At 39.9% G+C, this 19,493-nt stretch overlaps 1 protein-coding gene across 1 annotated transcript in view; it reads left to right on the top strand.

The window, feature by feature from the left end:
• KLF12 (KLF transcription factor 12) overlaps window positions 1-19,493 on the top strand; it is a 411,252-nt gene that overhangs the window by 378,183 nt on the left and 13,576 nt on the right. Inside the window, exon 7 of the mRNA XM_052650108.1 lies at window positions 11,020-11,177. Coding sequence (XP_052506068.1) covers window positions 11,020-11,177 — 158 coding nt within the window. The remainder of the gene's footprint in view (window positions 1-11,019; window positions 11,178-19,493) is intronic.

Genomic DNA, 19,493 nt, shown 5'->3' with positions numbered 1-19,493 from the left:
GTCCATCAACTATGGTGTGTCTGTATAATGAAATACTATTCAGCTATTAAAAGGAATGAAGTATTAATCATTTTATGATATATGTAAATTAATTCATTATACTGTATACCTCAAATTTATACAGTGCTGAATATGAATCATGTTTCAATAAAACTGGAAGAAAAAATAGGAATAAACTATTGATGCATGCCACAACATGGATAAACCTTAATGACTTTATGCTTATTGGAACAAAGCTAGCCACAAAAAGCCACATATTTTATGATTCTGTTTCTATTAAATACTCAGAATAGCGAAATCCATAAAGGCAGAAAATTGGATTAGTAGTTGCAAGAGCTAGGAAGAGAGGGTGTGTGGAATGCATTAATGAACATGGAGTTTCCTTTTGGGGGTGATGAAAATATTTTGAAATTAGATAGAGGTGATGGTTCCACAACATTGACAATATAATGAATGCCACTGAATCATGCACTTTATAGAGTGATTTTATGGTATGTGAATTATATCTTTTACATCTTAATAAAGATATTAACAACAAAAAAAAAACCAGGAAGAAGAAACCCAAGTTTAAGATGTATTGGACATTGTATCAGGTTTACATTATTCTAGGTTAATCTTCCTGTGTGTGTACTAAGTCGCTTCAGTTGTGTCTGACTCTGTGCGAGCCCATAGACAGAAGCCCACCAGTCTCCCCTGTCCCTGGAATTCTCCAGGCAAGAACACTGGAGTGGGTTGCCATTTCCTTCTCCAAGGCGTGAAAGTGAAGTCGCTTAATAGTGTCCGACCCTTGGCGACCCCATGGACTGCAGCCTACCAGGCTCCTCCATCCATGGGATTTTCCAGGCAAGAGTACTGGAATGGGGTGCCATGCCATTCAGGGGATATTCCCGACCCAGGGATCGAACCTAGGTCTCCCACATTGTAGGCAGATTCTTCACTGTCTAAGCTACTAGGGAAGCACAATGAATTATAATAAGCTATAATTCATATGTAAATTTTCAGATCACAACCTATGCTTTTTTTCTAGGAACCGCAACAAAATATAGGATTCTTGTTTTCTTTTTTCCTTAAAGATAGTAAGGAGAGCTTATTGATCACAAAACTTTAATTTAGAAGTCTGCATATAAAAATGATTCAAATTTCACATTGTTTGCTCCTTTAAGATCAGCATGTTCTGTTTTTGTTTTCTTTTGCTTGTTTATCATTAATACTTGACCTAGTTCAGAAATAACTTTATGAGACATACATTTAAGAATTACTGTTGTATCATTAGAATGTGGAATAAACACACTAGACCCAGTAATGTGGCTGAGTTTCCTGGCAGCCATAACAAAAACATAAATAGGGTGGGGATTTTTAGTTCTAACTATCTGATGAAAAAAAAATTTGTGCATATGTGTATATTCCAGTTTTCCCAAGCAGGCTTTCCTTTATACCAAATAAAGATTATAATATAGCTCTTTCTCTCTTTCTTCAGTTTTATTGAAGAGTGAAAGAATCCTAGCTTGAAGAGTCAGGAAATAGACTAGTACCAACTCTACTACTGTTTAGCTGTGTGGGTTTGGCATAGGTTAGTTTAATTAACTTTTTGAGCCATGGTTTGCTTATCTTCTAATGTCTTTCAGGTATAAATTTAGGTCACATTACTATACCTTCTAACTTTTATGACATCAGTTTGGCAGAGTACTCAAAGATTAAGTTGAGTTTCAAGAAGGAAAATAAAAACAAGTAAAATATTTCCTCCATTAGATGGGAAGATTTCTGGTATTCTCCAAAATTCAAATACATACACATTTTATGGTAGGACAAATGCCTATTTGTGCCACCAGATAGCCAAAAAAAGCTCAAGTGAGATATTACTAATGAGTTCTACTTGGCCATGTTATTTATATATCCCTGTATGAGTAATTAAAAACTGTTTCAATAATTTATGTAAGTGTAAGTACCAGATATTAACTGGTATAATTTCGGTGCTCTTTAATAAAACAAATCTCTAGTGGAACATAGACCTTGTTAATGATGAGCATAAAATAGATGGAGGCTGTGTTGATGGTTACTTAAAAAGTTTATTTATGATTGTATTATAATAACTCATAAGAACTGTGTATTTCAAACATTTTATATATGTCTTAATATTTAAAACACCAAGTCATCTTATATACTGTCCTCACCTAATACACACCCGTACAACTTCTTTATGATCGGATCTGCCTTATAAGAAGATTCTTTTGAAATAGAAAAGTTAGCATGTTTATATCAAACACCAGTGTTCGCCATTGGGAATGTCCTCACGGGGTGGACTGTGTTCCCCCAGCTCTTTCCCTTCTTTCTTTCTCCTCACCCTTCCCAGCACCTGCTGATATGCCAGCTTCTAGAGAGGCATGCATGTAACCACATCTTCATTCTTGAATTTAAAGTTTATCTTTAATAAAATAAAGAGAACAGTCCTAGAGGGTCTCAAATCCAGATGGGCTCGAGGACCACACCTGTAAGAGCAAGGCATAGTGCTGTCTTTATAAGGCAACAGTGGTAAGGCCTGTGCCAACCTGAGGAAGACAGTACCTGCCTTAAAGGCATTCTGATTATTTAATCCTTTTCCGACCTAGAAAGTTTCTTTTACAGCTTAAATGATCCATTGAGCTACAACTCCTAGCATGAAATACAATTTAAATCCCAACGTTTCTTGAAGAAATTTTGTGGAAACATTCTTCTGAATATTTTGGCAAGTTTTGTGTCTTCTGTTCCAAGTCCAGTATAATTCAGAAATCTATACTTGTTTCAGGGTGCTTGTTCCATCCTACATTATGAATAGACTTTATGGGAAAAAACTCTTTACAATGAATACAGTGTTGCCCCCAAAGAAACTATTTTGAATAGATAACTGTATATCTGAAATGGGTCTCTCTTTTTTTTTTTAACAAAAAAATCTTTCAGCCTCTAATCTAAATTCATCATAACAGTTTATATAACAAATCACAGCAAATGCCATTAATAATTTATTTTTTCTATTTATCCATGTATCTATTTTATCTTTTGCTTAAACAGCTTATGATCTTACTTATTTGCTAAAATATGATGAATCAAAAAAACAGCAGAGTCTAACAGTTTTGAGTATTTTAATGGTCCTAGATAATGATTAAAATTACTGAGTAGCAGCTGCTATTTTTAAGGAAAATCATGGTATACTATAAATCTATCTACAGACTCACCTACAAAAAGTTCATTGGTAAACCAGTGAATCAGTCTTTTAATTAGTAGGGTATTTTATTTATTAGAATAATTCAAAATACATTATGCACATATTCTGTTTGTATGAAAAAATGTCAAATTCTCGTTGAATAAATGCTAACATTGAGCTTTTGGACATATTTCATCTAAGTATTCCTCTTGATTTATATATTTCGTGAAAATGAATTTATTTTTATTGAATTCAAATTTGAATGTAAAGTGGTGTAATGTTTTTGTCACAGCTTCTGGAAAGATTGGCAACTTCTAATCTTACATTTCAATGTGCTCGAAATTAGTTTTCTGTAGGAAGCTGTGGGCAGGAATGAAAGTGAAAGTGTTAGTCACTCGGTTGCTTCTGACTCTTTGCAACCCCCGGGACTGTAGCCCACCAGACTCCTCTGTTTATGGAATTCTCCAGGCAAGAATACCAGAGTGGGTTTCCGTTTCCTTCTCCAGGGGATATTTCTGACCCAAGGATGGAATCAGATTTTCCTGCATTGCAGACAGATTCTTTATCATCTGAACTACCAGGGAAATCCATGGGCAGGAACGAAAAAGGTGAATCAGTGGATTTGTGCTATCTTAGAATGAAGTGTCTGGGGACTGGATAGTGAATGTATCTAAATAACCCCCTTTCTCTAATTGATATCTCAGAGAGGACCTTGACATGGTTTGATAGAAGCTAGAGAGTCTGTGATGGAGAAGGCAATGGCAACCCACTCCAGTACTCTTGCCTGGAAAATCTCATGGACGGAGGAGCCTGGTAGGCTGCAGTCCATGGGGTCGCTAAGAGTCGGGCATGACTGAATCGACTTAGCAGCAGCAGCAGCAGAGAGTCTGTGATAATATGGAAGAGAAATAGGAAGATTCCTGCTTCTGAGAGCCATCTGCTGGCTAAGAAAAAGCCTGCAAAAACCTACATGTGTCTGGCTTGTCCACATGAATAGAATCTCAAGTACTAAGATTTATGTAACTCCTGGATTCTCATCGACTCTATTTTTTGGCTTGTGGCCTCTATATTTCATTCCCAACATGGTGTTTGATTTACTAACGAGGAAGTAGTTCTCACTTCCATCTATTCTGTGGCAGCAGCTGATTGAGAATTCCTGTAGGTGATATTTACATTCTATTGAAAATCATTTTAAAACAAGCTTTGGAAAACAGTACAAAACATACTTTTAAAACTGAATGTGCCCCCTTTCCTTAAGGTAACTCTGTTGTGTAACTAACTCTAAATACTTTTTGGTACCATTGTAAATAAACAAAGATGGCAGGGAAGGAACAAGTTCTCTGGTCTTGATGGTCGAGGAAAACTTGATCGCATATCACTGCCAAATTCAATCTTCAAAAACGTTTCCCTGGAAAGATATATATTTTACAAAGTTAAGTATTTTTAAGGTAGATTAATAGTAAGTAATTACACTGTGTATCTCTACTGGCAGTATTTATAAAATAGTTTAAAATTCTCAGGAGTAAAGTGTATGCTTTATCATAGCAGGCTACATTTTTTTAAAATAGAAATTTATTTATTTTAATTGGAGGTTAATTACTTTAGAATATTGTATTGGTTTTGCCATACATCAACATGAATCTGCCACAGGTATACGTGTTCCCCATGCTGAACTCCCCTCCTATGTCCTCCCCGTACCATCCCTCTGGGTCGGCCCAGTGCACCAGCCCCAAGCATCCAGGATCATGCATCGAACCTGGACTGGCGATTTCATTTAAGAATGCTTTTATGTATTGTTGTTTTCTATAATAGGATTAGAGGGGAAATTTTAATGATTCAGGTTATTTTGTTGCTTTTTATCTTTTATGGGGCGTCCCAGGTGGTGCTAGTGGTAAAGAACGTGCCAGCCAGTGCTAGAGACCTAAGAGATGCAGCTTCAGTCTCTGGGTCAGGAAGATTTTCCTGGAGGAGGGAATGGCGCCATTCCAGTACCCTTGCCTGGAGAATCCATGGACAGAGGAGCCTGGCGGTCTCCAGTCCATAGCATCACACAGAGTCGGACGCGACTAAAGTGCCTTAGCATGCATTCATGCATGCATCTTTTATTAGATGTGGTTTATATTCCTAAACACCCGAGTGGGTAGAACATAACTCAGGTGGATTCTGGTGGTCAGCCCTTGGGTCTGATGCGGTCACCCACTCTGTTTTGGCCTTGATCTTAACCTCCCTTTACCTCGGTTTCCTCATCTGTAAACTAGGGGTACTAATAATATTGACTTCCAAGAGCTACTTTGAAGCTTAAAGCATTTAGAGCAGCGCCTGGCCCATGGCAGGCAGTCTGTCAGTGTCGGCTCTCATTGTTATCCTCAATCATGCTCCTTGATGTTCTGTTGAGGTGATGTGTGTGAATTTGCTGAAGGACCTTCCATCCCTGTTTTCTGCTCTTGTTTTACAATTTAGGATATGTGTGTCCTTGTCCTAGTCTTAAAAGATTGTCCTGGCTCTTCCTTTTTAACTCCTGTGGAAACTCCAATTTCAGTGAAGGGCGTCTCACTGCTCTCAGGTCACACGTAACAAATGGCCTTTATTACCTGCTGATTAGAGTTAACCTTCATCCCTTTCACGGCAGCTGTGTGGTGCCTTCTATTTAAATAGAGCTGTTCTTGGATGTGACTTTCCGAGTCTCTCTGGGTTTCATTCTAATTTAACTTACCATTCCAAGTGGGACTATTGTGTAACTGAAGGCGTGACTCACTCATTTGTTCTCTCTCCATCTAATTATTACGTCGCAGTGCCTGGGAGGCCCCCTCGGGCGTTCATTCACTTCTCTAAATGGTCTAACCTTCTGGGGAGGGAGTGGGCTTTTAGTTATTATTTATGAGCTGTGTGGCTGTGTTTAGTGCAATGTCTGGGAACACACTAGCAACTGTGTTCAGTTGCTGAATGGTCCTGACCATTTTCATCATACCAAGCTTATTACTAAGGATTATTGGAAGAATCCTCTGCTGGCATAGGCGGTAGTTTCTTGCACATTTCCATTCTTCAGAACGAGGCCAACTTTTGAAGCACACAAGTCAGTGTGCGTGCATGTGGGGATACCTTAAAAGCTGTGGAAACAAAGGGCACGTGGCTCAGAAAGCATAGAAAGGGCAGAATATTTTAATTTCACTGAAAATTTTAATTGTAAGCATTGCTTTAGAATGCCATTCTCTTCAAGTTAGAGCAAAGAACCAAGACACTCATGGGAACATATGATTTTAATGGTTACCCAGAATCCCTGGTATTCAGTCACCACTTTGTATATTACAGCATTTAAAATATGAAACAAAAAAGAATAGATATGCAACAAGCAACAAAGTTTTACTTGATAGCACAGGGAACTATAGTCAGTATTTTGTAATAACCTATAATGGAAAAGAATCTGAAAACCAATATATGTATAACTGAATCACCTTGCCATGCACCTGAAACATTTAAATCAACTATACCTCAATAATGGAGAAGGAAATGGCAATCCACTCCAGTATTCTTGCCTGGAGAATCCCATGGACGGAGGAGCTTGGGCTACAGTCCACGGGTCGCAAAGAGTCGGACATGACTGAGCGACTTCACTTTCACTGAGTTGACTCATTGGAGAAGACTTTGATGCTGGGAGGGATTGGGGGCAGGAGGAGAAGGGGACGACCGAGGATGAGATGGCTGGATGGCATCACCAACTCAATGGACATGAGTCTGAGTGAACTCCGGGAGTTGGTGATGGACAGGGAGGCCTGGCGTGCTGCGATTCATGGGGTCGCAAAGAGTCGGACACAACTGAGCGGCTGAACTGAACTGAACTGAACTGATACCTCAATAAAATATATGTATTATGAAAACAATAAAATTTGAAACAGGGAAATGAAAGTAAGAGTAAGGAATTGAGTAAGCACTATCAGAAGACTTGAAGTCAAAGGATTCTAGTAAGGATTAATTAACCAATTAAAGGTTAATTAATTAGTTGATTATATTGAAAAGAATACCTAACCTAATACATCAATCGATTCATCCATCCAGCTGTTCAGTCATTCTATTTAGCAAACATTTCTTGAATGCCCACAATGTTCTTGGCTCCAGAGACACAAAAGTACTTGGTACCAGCATCTTAACTATCAGATTTCCTGCTGTGGACTTGGCATAGCCAAAGACCCAGTCCAGTTGTCTTCCACCTACCATGTCCCCCAAGTCCAGGGTCGTGCTGTGGGCCCAGTACAGCAGCAGTCCTCCATGGACTTGGGTTTTCCTCTCCTCTTCCTGTGTTCTTTAAGCTCGTCTGCATTTCTGATTCTTTTTTACTTCAGCCGCATTTACCTGCCTTTCCACAAAGAGATCAAATAAGTAGTTCTTGTTTGAAAGGTACAGGCTAGCCTAAGGTTCTGTGACATCTGAGGGCATCTCTGCCATTTAAAAAGGGGGACCGGGGGAAGTTTTACCCATTGAGTGTCATTTTAAGGTTAGCTTGGTCCATTTATTCAATGCACATACCTCTTTAAAAATTATTTTTATCATCATCATGCAGATATCTTTAGGTAGTTGTTCTTTATAATGTCCTAAAACATTTCACTTTAAAATGAGGAAAACCACAGTATGAAGTTTTGTAGAGCATTAAGGCCATCCACCTAACATGTCTTCAATTTTGATGTACATTCAGAAATCTGAGTGGAGTGGTTTCCCGCCATTCTGTAGCCCTGTTTTCTTCCCTGCCCGCCGTATAGTCCAGTGGCTGACTGTATAGCAGCGTTACCTCCTTGGCCCCTTATAGACTTGCTTAGTAGTTACTGGGTATTGATTTTAGGTTTTTTTTTTTTTTTTTTTTTTTACTTTTCTCTGCATATATGAACACATAGCAGAATAAATAGCTAAAATCCACAGGCCAAGCAATATGTGTGTGATTATGCTTAGGTACATTTAGACTTCTGTATAGTAGTGCATAGAAAGCATTGTACAAAACAAAATGTTCTTATTATGGGCTTTATAACTTGAGGGACATAAATACCATGTCATATTCTCGATTTGAAAGGTGTAAAACATACCGCAACACAGAAGTTTCTATTTGTGAGGCCCCCAGTGGCAAGATCCATATTTGTTTTTATGACTACATAGTCAAGAAGTTAATTACTGTTGCCTTATTATCACATATAGAGTCAGTTTGTTCACAAGAATCACACCCTATGCCAGAACATACCTTGTTGGGAGTAACTAAAGCCCTTCTCTCATGGGACAGACCAGTCACACTGTTTTGACTCTTTTCACAACCAAGCTCCAATCCCTACAGCTGAGTCAATGATGTGGAAAACCACAAAGCTGCATTGAGTGATAAGAAGGCTGAAAAAGTAACTTAGCCATCCCGTATGTTCTTTCCTTCAACTTCATAGAAATCTTGCACAAAACTGTCGAAGATAGAGGCAGATAAACGTCATTTATATTTGATCTTCGCTAATAATATAAAACACTGGCTACTGAATCTGTTACTTGTACAAGTGAAAAAGATGCTTTGAAAACTTGGGTGGTTCAATTGGTAAAGAGTCTGCCTGCAATGCAGGAGACCCGAACTCAATCCCTGGGTCGGGAAGATCCCCTGGCAAAGGGAAAGGCGACCCACTCCACTGTTCTTGCCAGGGAAATCCCATGGACAGAGGAGCCTGGTGGGCTACAGTCCAAAATGTTGCAAGAATTGGACATGACTTAGCAACTAAGCCACCACCACCATATGGAAGGAGACACTTTAAAGTTTACTGGAGCAATGTTGCAGTAAAATATTAGAAATAAATCTGTATGTCCATCACTTAGGAAATGAATTTTTAAACTCTGGAATGAATGTTCATTGGACTACTCCCATATTTCATCTGAGTCAAGTATTAACCAGTTATAGCCCATGGATCAAATACTGCCCACTATTTGTTTTGTAAATAAAGTTTTATTAGAACATAGACACACTTCATTTGTTTTATTTATACTCCTATTTATCTATAGCTGCTTTCATGCTACAGTTGCAGGGTTGATTTGTCACAACATAGACTGCATGACTCTCTGTCAAAATATTCACTATCTAGCCCTTTATCTAGCCTGGAAAATCCCATGGACGGAGGAGCCGGGAAGGCTGCAGTCCATGGGGTCGCTGAGGGTCGGACACAACTGAGCAACTTCACTTTCACTTTTCACTTTCATGCATTGGAGAAGGAAATGGTAACCCACTCCAGTGTTCTTGCCTGGAGAATCCCAGGGACAGGGGAGCCTGATGGGCTGCTGTCTGTGGGGTTACACAGAGTCGGACACGACTGAAGTGATAGCAGCAGCCCTTTATAGAAACAGTTTACCAACTCCTGATCTAGGTAGATTAAAACACCATCTGTTGTAAAATACACTGTTGAGAAAGACAAAATAAATCAGTTAAACCATGACCACCAGCCATCAAATGTCAGAGGCATCCTGAGTTAGAGACATTGAAATATGAAAAGATTCATCTTAGGATCCGTGCACTATAGCATATAGCACTTCAAATGAACAAACCACTGTGTTTGTATCAGCATAAACAGACCTCAGATCCTCAGTGTCGAGTGAACAAAAGTCAAGTGTGGAACAATTTGCAGAATGATGTGAACAGCCTTTTATCTATATGTCTCTTAAAAAACGCAATATAATGAGTTTCCATGAATGCAGATACCAGTAAGCATAATTTAAAAGAATTGAAAGGATTTGTAGCAAACTGATGATAGAGATTTTCCCTGGGAGGACAAAGGATCAAGACAATGATGGAAGAAAGAGGGGGAAAGTTATCTTTATCTGTAGTGTCCAGTTTTTTTGAGGACTGATTTATTCATAAAAGGTAATTTTTAAAAACATCGAAACCTGGAAAAGTTGGAAGAAAATAATGTCAAAGTATTCACAGTGGTAAATCTTTTATAGTAGGAGTATGAGTGATTGGGTTTTTATTGTATTTCACTGTAACTTTAAAGAATTTCATGAATAACTAAAAGAAAAAATGAGTCATATTCTTCATTTCTATCTCAATCAAAAGAGATTAATGTTAGAAGAAGTACATGTTAATCAGTTACCTGACATTACAAACTAATCCTGTTTTTCTACTGTGGCATTAAGATTAAACAATGTACAAGTCAGGGCCAAATTTCATAGTTAAAACTTTTTTTCATAATGTGGTACAGCTAATCTTTAAATACAATGCACTTGATTCTTCACCGTGAAAAACCACCAACGGGAAGAGTTAAATGTCAGGTGCATTTTGCAGAACCAAAATAGCTTGTCATGAGTCATGTTATTGATGTACTGATGTCATTTCTTTCAGCCCAACCTCACTTGTTTGGAAACGTACATTGTGATTTTACATGACTTTATGTGTTGTCACATGCAATTCAGACCCTCATGTTACTTATTAAATGCATTCATTTTGTCATTTGTCTGTAGCAGGTCTTCCTAAAATATTCTCTGTAAGTGTCTTCCCAAGTTCAGAACTTTAGGCGATAATTTTACCACCACCGGATAATTTCTTTTGATGATGGAGATCTACTCATTCACCACTGCTTTCATTTACTTTTTTGTTTTTTTCATTCTGTTGTTATTTTAAGCATGTCTTCCTCTCCCGAGGAGTGTTTCATCAAAAATAGGTCAAGCTGCCCGCCTTCGAGATTAAGAAATGAAACGTGTCCCAGAAAGTGACAGCAGTAACGTGGACCCGGGGCCTTGAGTCTCTGTGAAGCTGCAGACTGAGAGCCTCAGGTCTCACAGCACTGGAACCAAACAGAGTGCTGTGTTTCCTCACCATTTAAATCTCCTTTCTCTTTTTCCAGTTCAATCTCACCATTTAGTATCGAGAGCACAAGGCGCCAGAGAAGGTCTGAATCCCCAGACTCGAGAAAACGGCGTATCCACAGATGCGATTTCGAGGGCTGCAACAAAGTGTATACAAAAAGTTCTCACCTGAAGGCTCATCGAAGAACACATACAGGTAACAGGTCTGCAGGGCTTCTCACCTGAGGGTCACTGAGAGTCCAGACAGGGCCGGCTGCTTGACTTCGGACCCCTGGGTGTGCTGGAGTGTTCTGTGCCCACCCATCGTGTCTGAGCAGAGTGCATTCCCTCTCTTAGTTGAAAAAGGCTTAAGTCTTAGTGAAATTTAGAAACAAAGAAGTATTTCTTCTGTGTCTTAAGGACTTATATTAGTGTGAACCCAGTGGTCTAGACTTTTTCATAGTCAGAGTTGCCACTTAATGCTTGTCTAGGTTTTAAAATGTCCACGTAACATACAAAACAAGCAGAGTAAAATCATTTTCTTCTCTTAAAGTTAGCATTTTCACCACCACTTAGATCATGTTTTCCTCTCCTTGATCTCATCCCCCAAATAACCAAACCGATAAACAGCAGCAACAACAAAAACGTGAAATAAGATTGACATATACATAACACTGCAAGGAGCTGAAAACTTTATTTCCCCATGATTCCATTTGATTCTGACTGGGTTTGTTGTTGTTGTTTTTTTTTTTTTTTGGTATATGGAGAGGATTTTTTATATTCATAGTTTGCAAAGAAGGAAATAGAGATCACAAGTGACTTGCTGACTTTGTCACCATCCATTCACCCAACACAACTACCCTCCCACCGATTCACCCTCCCAGGAAAGAAGCCGGTGGTTCCTCACTTAGCTCTCTACTCACCCCATCCATCCTCTACCATGTATGTCTCTCATTTGGCATCCCCTGCCTGCCTTGCTTTCTGGATCCCGTTGGGTACCACTGATAGGAGGCTCTGGGAAGAGACCAAAGACCAAATTCCGCCCCAATTACAGAACCTTTTCAGGGAAAAGTGATTGGTGACTGGAATGTGTGAACCTCAGAGAAGAGGGAAATTCATTCATAGGCATTCCTGGTAGCAACATACTAGAGATGAAGACAGCTCAGTCCAGTAACTATCTTGGATAGGAATCTACCTCCAGCACCCACCTCTGGGTGTTTCATGTGTAACAGACCCCATGGGGCTGTTTAAATAGTGCTCCCATCTCAGATACATTAAGGTAACCACACTGTGTGAACTGTTTCCCAGCTGAGGTAGCAAATTTATTTAAATTGGCATTCTTTGCCATATATTGAGTCATGTTATTATAGCAGATTGTTTGAAGGTTTCTTTACAGAGACTTTCAGGATTTTGATCATTGAGGTGGGGCCTCTTTGCGTGTGTGATGACGTTATAGCACAAGATGCTGCTTGAATTCAGAAAAGCTTTATAGAGTGCAATTTAGTTTTGCTATTTCTAATGCTAATGTTAATGCTTTTGCTATTTCTAAGGTAGTTCAGCACAGTGTGCAAACTGTCTCTTCCCATCTTTCTTCCCTGTTCCCAGCCCTTCTTCCTTTTCTTCTTAATTCCAGATCCTCCCCTCTTCACTGATCCTGAGCTCTCCCAGGAGAAGTTTTCATCTATTTCTTAGACACTCATTTTGTTGTTGTTTTGTTTTGTTGGCCACACTACACGGTATGTGAGATACTTAGTTCCCTGCTGCTGCTGCTAAGTCGCTTCAGTCGTGTCCGACTCTGTGCGACCCCATAGACGGCAGCCCACCAGGCTCCCCCGTCCCTGGGATTCTCCAGGCAAGAACACTGGAGTGGGTTGCCATTTCCTTCTCCAGTGCATGAAAGTGAAAAGTGAACGTGAAGTTGCTCAGTCGTGTCCAACTCTTCACGACCCCATGGACTGCAGCCTACCGAGCTCCTCCATCCATGGGAGTTTCCAGGCAAGAGTACTGGAGTGGGGTGCCATCACCTTCTCCAACTTAGTTCCCTGACCAAGTATCAAACCCATGCCCCCTGCAGTGAAAGCACAATCTGAACCCCTGAACCACCAGGGAAGTTATCAGGCACTATTTTTTAATCAGTTTTCTTTCTTGTTTTTGGATCTGAAAAATTAAGCCATTTAATATTTAAGTTGGTTTTTATTGGAGTACAGTTGATTTACAATGTTGTGTTAGTTTCAGATGTACAGCAAAGGAATTCACTTATACATACACACATATCTATTTTTCTAGATTCTTTTCCCTTATAGGTTATTATAAAATATTGAGTAGAATTCCCTTGCTATACAGTAGGTCCTTGTTGGTTATCTATTTTATATATGGTAGTGTGTATTCAATTTTCTTATGACGGCCAAGAATGAGTATAGAGACATAAAAGTTGAATAAGCATATTTCATCCTCTCAGTACATAGTGAACACAAATCACAGGAGTAAGTATAATCAGGTTGTATTACTGACTTTTTATGGGAGCATTTCACTTATAAGAAAAAAAAAAAAAGGATGACCTTTCATCAGTGAATCCTCATATATTTTGAGTTATTCCTATTTTCCTTGAACTTTCTGAAATAACTATCAGCCCCATTTTCACCAGACATCCCCTATTTCAATTATCCAAGTGGCGAACAGTGAAAGAGAAGAAAGGGTTTAATGAGATACTATGAAAGGATTTTAATGTTATAGCATTATAGGATTGAATCTTGAAGGTTTTAATATATATTGTTAAAAGTGGGGGAAATGTGATGTATGCATTGTAATTCAAAGCAATATGATTTATCAGCGTGGCTTATTAATAAGATGAAATCATTGACTCCTAGGGTCCAAATGGACCTTCAGTGTCATGGAGTTTAGTTCATTCCCACATTAGAGGAATCCCTTGGGTGTCATCTGTCACGGAGAACCAGTCCCTCCTATGCAGTTTTCTGCACACCTAACAGATCTTTTCTTTCATTTGATCTGCACAACACCTGGTATCATTGTCTCCTTGGTAACGAGAGTGGCTCCCGGTGGAGTATTATTTCCTACCTCTCCTTAAATTTGTCGAGTAACAGAGAGCTTTTGCTTCTGCAAGACAAGTTGGCTGATGTTTCTGAGGGCAGAGTCCTTGTCTCTGACAGCCCTGAATTGTCTCCTGTGGCTTTGTTTGGCTACTTTATATCTCCAGCCGTCACACTGCAATTTTCACTTCCGGGCGCTGGTGCTCCTCTCGACACTGCCATGAACCACGGGCGTCTTCATTTCTCCAAATCAGACACCCTCAATTCTCTCAGCCACTTTTTGCTAAGTAGACTCTGACATATCACTGTATCTTCTGAAGTTTTCACCCCCCTAGGTGACGTAAGAGCTCTTGTTAATGGACATCTCTTAATAGATTCGAAGATAGAGTTAAGTCTTCTAGGAGTTGTCTTTCTCTGTTAGGTCATCTATGTCAAAAACTCCTGAAAACTAGATCTTTCCCTCCCTTGTAACAATAACATTTCTTTTAAACCAAAGCATGCGGTGTTGTATTTGTTGTTGAACCTGTCAGATGATGGCTGCCTTGAGAGGGGTGGGTTTTCCCTCAGGTGTTTTCCCCAGGCTGAATAATCTCTTGTGGGAGATACAGGACAATTATTACTGTGGGAGCTGCACATACCCTTTCAAACCTTAGAAATACTTCTGCTGTGTATACTATATCCATCTGATTGATGTGAGCTCGTTATTCTATAAATCGAAAAGACTTTGGAACCCCTTCCTGCCCACCTTGCTTTTAGTATTTTAGGATTCTTCTTCAGCTTCTCCATTTTTTTCAAGTACTGAATAGAACAGGTTCAGGAAAAAGGACTCAGATGTGGTCCTGGAGACTTCCATCCAAGTCGGTCTCAATTCATAAACTTAGAGCTAAGAATCCACCTACTTGTCCTACCTCCGATCCATGTTTCTTGATCTCAAAGCTCCACCCAAAAGTCCTTGTGAAATTTCTGCTCCAGACCCAGATATGACATGTTCATCCGTCCAACTTAGCGGAGAAATACTTATTCTGGGCAAGGCAGAAGCTCCTAAACCACCAGTCAAATAACAGTACTTTTAGAAAGAAAGAATGAAACTTGGTTGATTTGCTGCCACCAGTTCAAAGTTGAGCCCATACTGGTTTCTGATTTATAATTACGTGCAAGATTTCATAACTTTGTGCTCAAAATGAAATGCACACTAGTTCTGTAGGGATTCAGGTTGGCTTACTTTGCTTTTAATAAATATCCTCTTAGCCTTACCTTTGCTTCAGGCATATTGAGTAAGTTATTTGTGTGTGACCAGTAATAATGAATGTGAAGTATGGGATTATAACCGATGACTTATGAGAACTATACACGCAATGGGAGGTGAGCAAGGGGCAACAAGACACTTCCTTTGAGAAAGTCACGTTAATTCTACCTTTAACTTGATCTTTTGTGCTTTCTTAGTAAATGATCAGTCATCTGCTTAGGACATAGATATAAAGTAAATTAAATGTATCTATAGGAGTGTGAAAGAGGTTCATTTTCTACATAGTCATAAAGAATTTAGAATAAAACAAGAAATGCTGAAGTACCTTCTTAATCTGAAAAATAACTTAGTCTAATGAATGTGCATTTTAGATAATAACATAGAAGTTTGGCCAAATATTTTTAAATGCCTACTTCCCTGTGGCAAATTGTTTAAGGCATATTCAGTAGAAGGAAAAAATATATTTCGACCATCACATTTACCCTACCGTCAGCAAGTATAATAATTATTCCTATTCACTAGTCTGAATTGTATGTCTCCTCTGTGTGAAGCCGTGTACAGTGTATTTAAATGAATTGCACTGTGTTGAAATTAAAGGTCGTTTAAATCTATATGGTATGTAACTATTATGTACAATGAATTTCTCTGATTTTAAGAATTTTACTGCTTATCAAATGATCTAAATATGAATTTTAGAAGATAATGGTTTTAAAAATTTAATATTACCCTTTATAATTGTCTTTATTTTCCAAAAATGTGTGCCACCGTGTTTTCTCTAAATAAAATGCAGTACAAGTACAAGGAAGTAACACTCAGACGCCACTGATTCTTACAGCCACTAGATGGCGCACAGCAACCAGATGTTGGGTGTAGCTTAAGAGGGTCCAGAAATCAGCTGGAACCCTCTAGTGGTACATTTGGGTTTTTTAAAAATAAGTATTAATCATTTCAATATGTAAGAATATTTAGTTTCAAATGAATCTTAATTTGAAAATTTCAACTTGGTATCCTGGTCTCTAATAGTTTTTCAGGCTTGTTTAGTCAATCTTGCTTCATAGTTATTTGAATTCATATGAACACTCCACACCTAAATTTTAAAAAGTAGTGGACACAAGGCAGTCACATTTCTTATCTATCTGACGGTAGCAAAAGTAATTTGTATCTAAATTTTACACATCAAGGAAGGTAACTCGTATGGATACTTTAAAAATACTGATCAATTTTTATTTAAAAGTCCCTCATTATTTAAAGTATTTAAATATGTCCTTCCTTACCTTTACAAATGAAGGAAATGTTGTATTAGCCCTTCCCTTGAGGAATAAAGCCTTTGTAATTAATATCATGTGCTGTAATTTCATGTCATGGGGTTGGCAAAGAGTCAGACACGACTGAGCGACTTGCACTTACTCTCACTTCAACTTCTTTTCAATGACCGATGATGCATCGGCTCCCCAGATGGCACTAGTAGTAAAGAACCCACCTACTAATGCAGGAGACGTAAGAGACACAGGTTCAGTCCCTGGGTCAGGAAGATCCCCTGGAGGAGGGCATGGCAACCCACTCCAGTATGCTTGCCTGGAGAATCCCCATGGACAGAGGAGCCTGGTGGGCTACAGTCCATAGCGTCGCGAAGAGTCGGACACTGAAGCGACTTAGCACAGCACAGTGCCTGTGCATGTAGTATACTGCAGATGCTGCTGCTAAGTCGCTTCAGTCGTGTCCGACTCTGTGCGACCCCATAGACGGCAGCCCAGCAGGCTCCCCCGTCCCTGGGATTCTCCAGGCAAGAACACTGGAGTGGGTTGCCATTTCCTTCTCCAGTGCATGAAAGTGAAAAGTGAAAGTGAAGTCGCTCAGTCGTGTCCGACTCTTAGCCACCCCATGGACTGCAGCCTTCCCGGCTCCTCCGTCCATGGGATTTTCCAGGCAAGAGTACTGGAGTGGGGTGCCATTGCCTTCTCCGATACTGCAGATAGAGAGGGCATATAGATAGTGAAGGACAGGGAAGCCTGGTATGTTGCAGTCAGTGGGATTGCAAAGAATCGGATATGACTTCGTGACTGAACAACAGCAGCAACAAAAATGACTGCACACACGTGCATACACTGTGATCTGAAATGCTCGTAGATGCCATGCTTTTTCACTTGTTACTTGCCTCGCCCCTTCTCATTGCTATTCCTCTGTTTCTTGCTTCCAATTTGGCATCTTATTTTATTGGATGAGATTTTGAAATGACTTGATAGTATCCTACACAGACAATCATGAGCCATGTGCCAGCAGTGCATCTTGATGGCCTTTTGTTCACTAGTCTTAGGGTTGCTAGGTCTTACCTTCAGGCGGTGGGGTGCTGCTTCTATGTTCACATCCATCTTCATTATTTAAATAATTCATTCCATGTAAAGCTCCACTTCAGACCCTCTGTCTAGATTCATTGTTAGATAAAGCATAAAGCTTAATGATGCCAAAATAATGAATCTCTTAAGGACAGACTGACATTTTTCAAGAAAAAAAAATCCTCTGTGAATAAGTTGTTTGCACATCTTAGCCAAAGAGCTCACAAGTATGCACCATATCGGTAACTGCAAAGAAATAGGAAACTATCATAGAAATAGCACTAAATTTGAAGTCAGTAAACAGAAGTTTATCTTTGGCCCCTAACTGGTTGATGAGCTTAGACAAGCTACTTAACTCAGTGAATTGCAGGTTTTCTATTTTTTTAACTGTGAACATAAATATAGCAAGTTGTGGCGTAATTACCATGTATGGGCATGCTAAGTCCCTTCAGTCGTGTCTGACTCTTTGTGACCCCCATGGACTGTAGCCTATCAGGGTTCTCTGTCCGTAGTCTTTCCCAGGGAAGAATACTGGAGTGGGTTGCTATGCCCTCCTCCAGAGGATCTTCTGACCCAGGAATTGAACCTGTGTCTGTTATGTTTCCTGCATTGGCAGGTGGGTTCTTTACCACTAGTGCCACTGCATGCCCAGTCAGTGCAGTGAAAGTGAACGTCGCTAAGTCATGTCTGACTCTCTGCGACCCCATGGACTGTAGCCATGAAATTCTCCAGGCCAGAATACTGGAATAGGTAGCCGTTCCCTTCTCCAGGGGCTCTTTCCAACCCAGGGACCGAACCCAAGTCCTTCATGTTGCAGGCAGCTTCTTTACCATCTGAGCCACCAGCGAAGCCTCAGTAAATGCAGGGACTAAGACATTATAGGGACCCAGTCATTATTTGTTGAATTGAAATTATGTATGTCTTGTACTGATACAGATATATGTTATTAATGTGAGCAATAGGTTCAAGACAAAAAATGTTTGGATAGTTTAGTGTATTCTTATCACAATCAACTGTTTGCTCCAGACTCTACTAATTTAAAATTTAGATAATGCAGAAAAAATTGGGGTAAGACTAACAAACGAACCAGTCTCCGAACATGCTCAGCTGTACGGAGCTCACTGCACATTCTTCCCCTCTTCCTGAAGTGGCCTGCCTGGGTGTCTCCATGTTTTTCTTCTCGAGTTGGTAAACCTCTGTTTATTTTTGGAAACTGCCTGTGTCTCCTTGTCTGTTAGACTCTCTGAGCACCCTCCTTCGCTCGGCACGTAGAATTCCATCATCTCTAATCTGGAGCACTTGGACGTGTCCCTTGTCACAGCAGCGCAGTGGGCAGAGAGGGGCCACGTGGGAAACAGTGGAGCAGCCGAGAGAGCAGGGCATGGCATCTGCTTGGACGTGAGGGCAGGGTTCAGGGAGACTTTGAGGACCTCTAGGATGCGTGGTTAGCAGGGAGGAATGCTGAAAGCAGACACAGAGACCAGTGGTGAGAGAGAGCCAATATCTCCTAAGGACCTGCCGGGTCAGGCTCAGAACTTTGCTAGTGCTTTCCATAATTTAATCACATCTGTAAGTCCTTGGAAAGGTCAGAACAGCAGTCCCCAACCTTTGGGGCACTAGGGACCGGTTTTGTGGAAGACAATTTTTCCACGGACCGGGGAAGAGGGGGTTGTTTCGGGATGATTCGAGCCCATTACATTTATCATGCACTTACTTTATTTCTGTTGATATTGCATCAGCTTCACTTCAGATCACCAGGAACAAGATCCTAGAGGTTGGGGAATGCTGGGTTAAGGCGCTCTTTGCTGTCATGGAGTAGACAAGGAGAGGAGCTGAAAGGCAGACTTTGGTTTCTCTAGAACCTGTCATTCTGGTTTCCTAGAACCAGTTTTTTCTAGTTTGTGCTG

Source organism: Budorcas taxicolor, chromosome 12 (genome assembly GCF_023091745.1).
Source record: "Budorcas taxicolor isolate Tak-1 chromosome 12, Takin1.1, whole genome shotgun sequence".
NCBI lineage: Eukaryota > Metazoa > Chordata > Mammalia > Artiodactyla > Bovidae > Budorcas > Budorcas taxicolor.
Note: the sequence above shows the minus strand (reverse complement) of the source record. Positions and strands in the feature narration are given on the sequence as shown.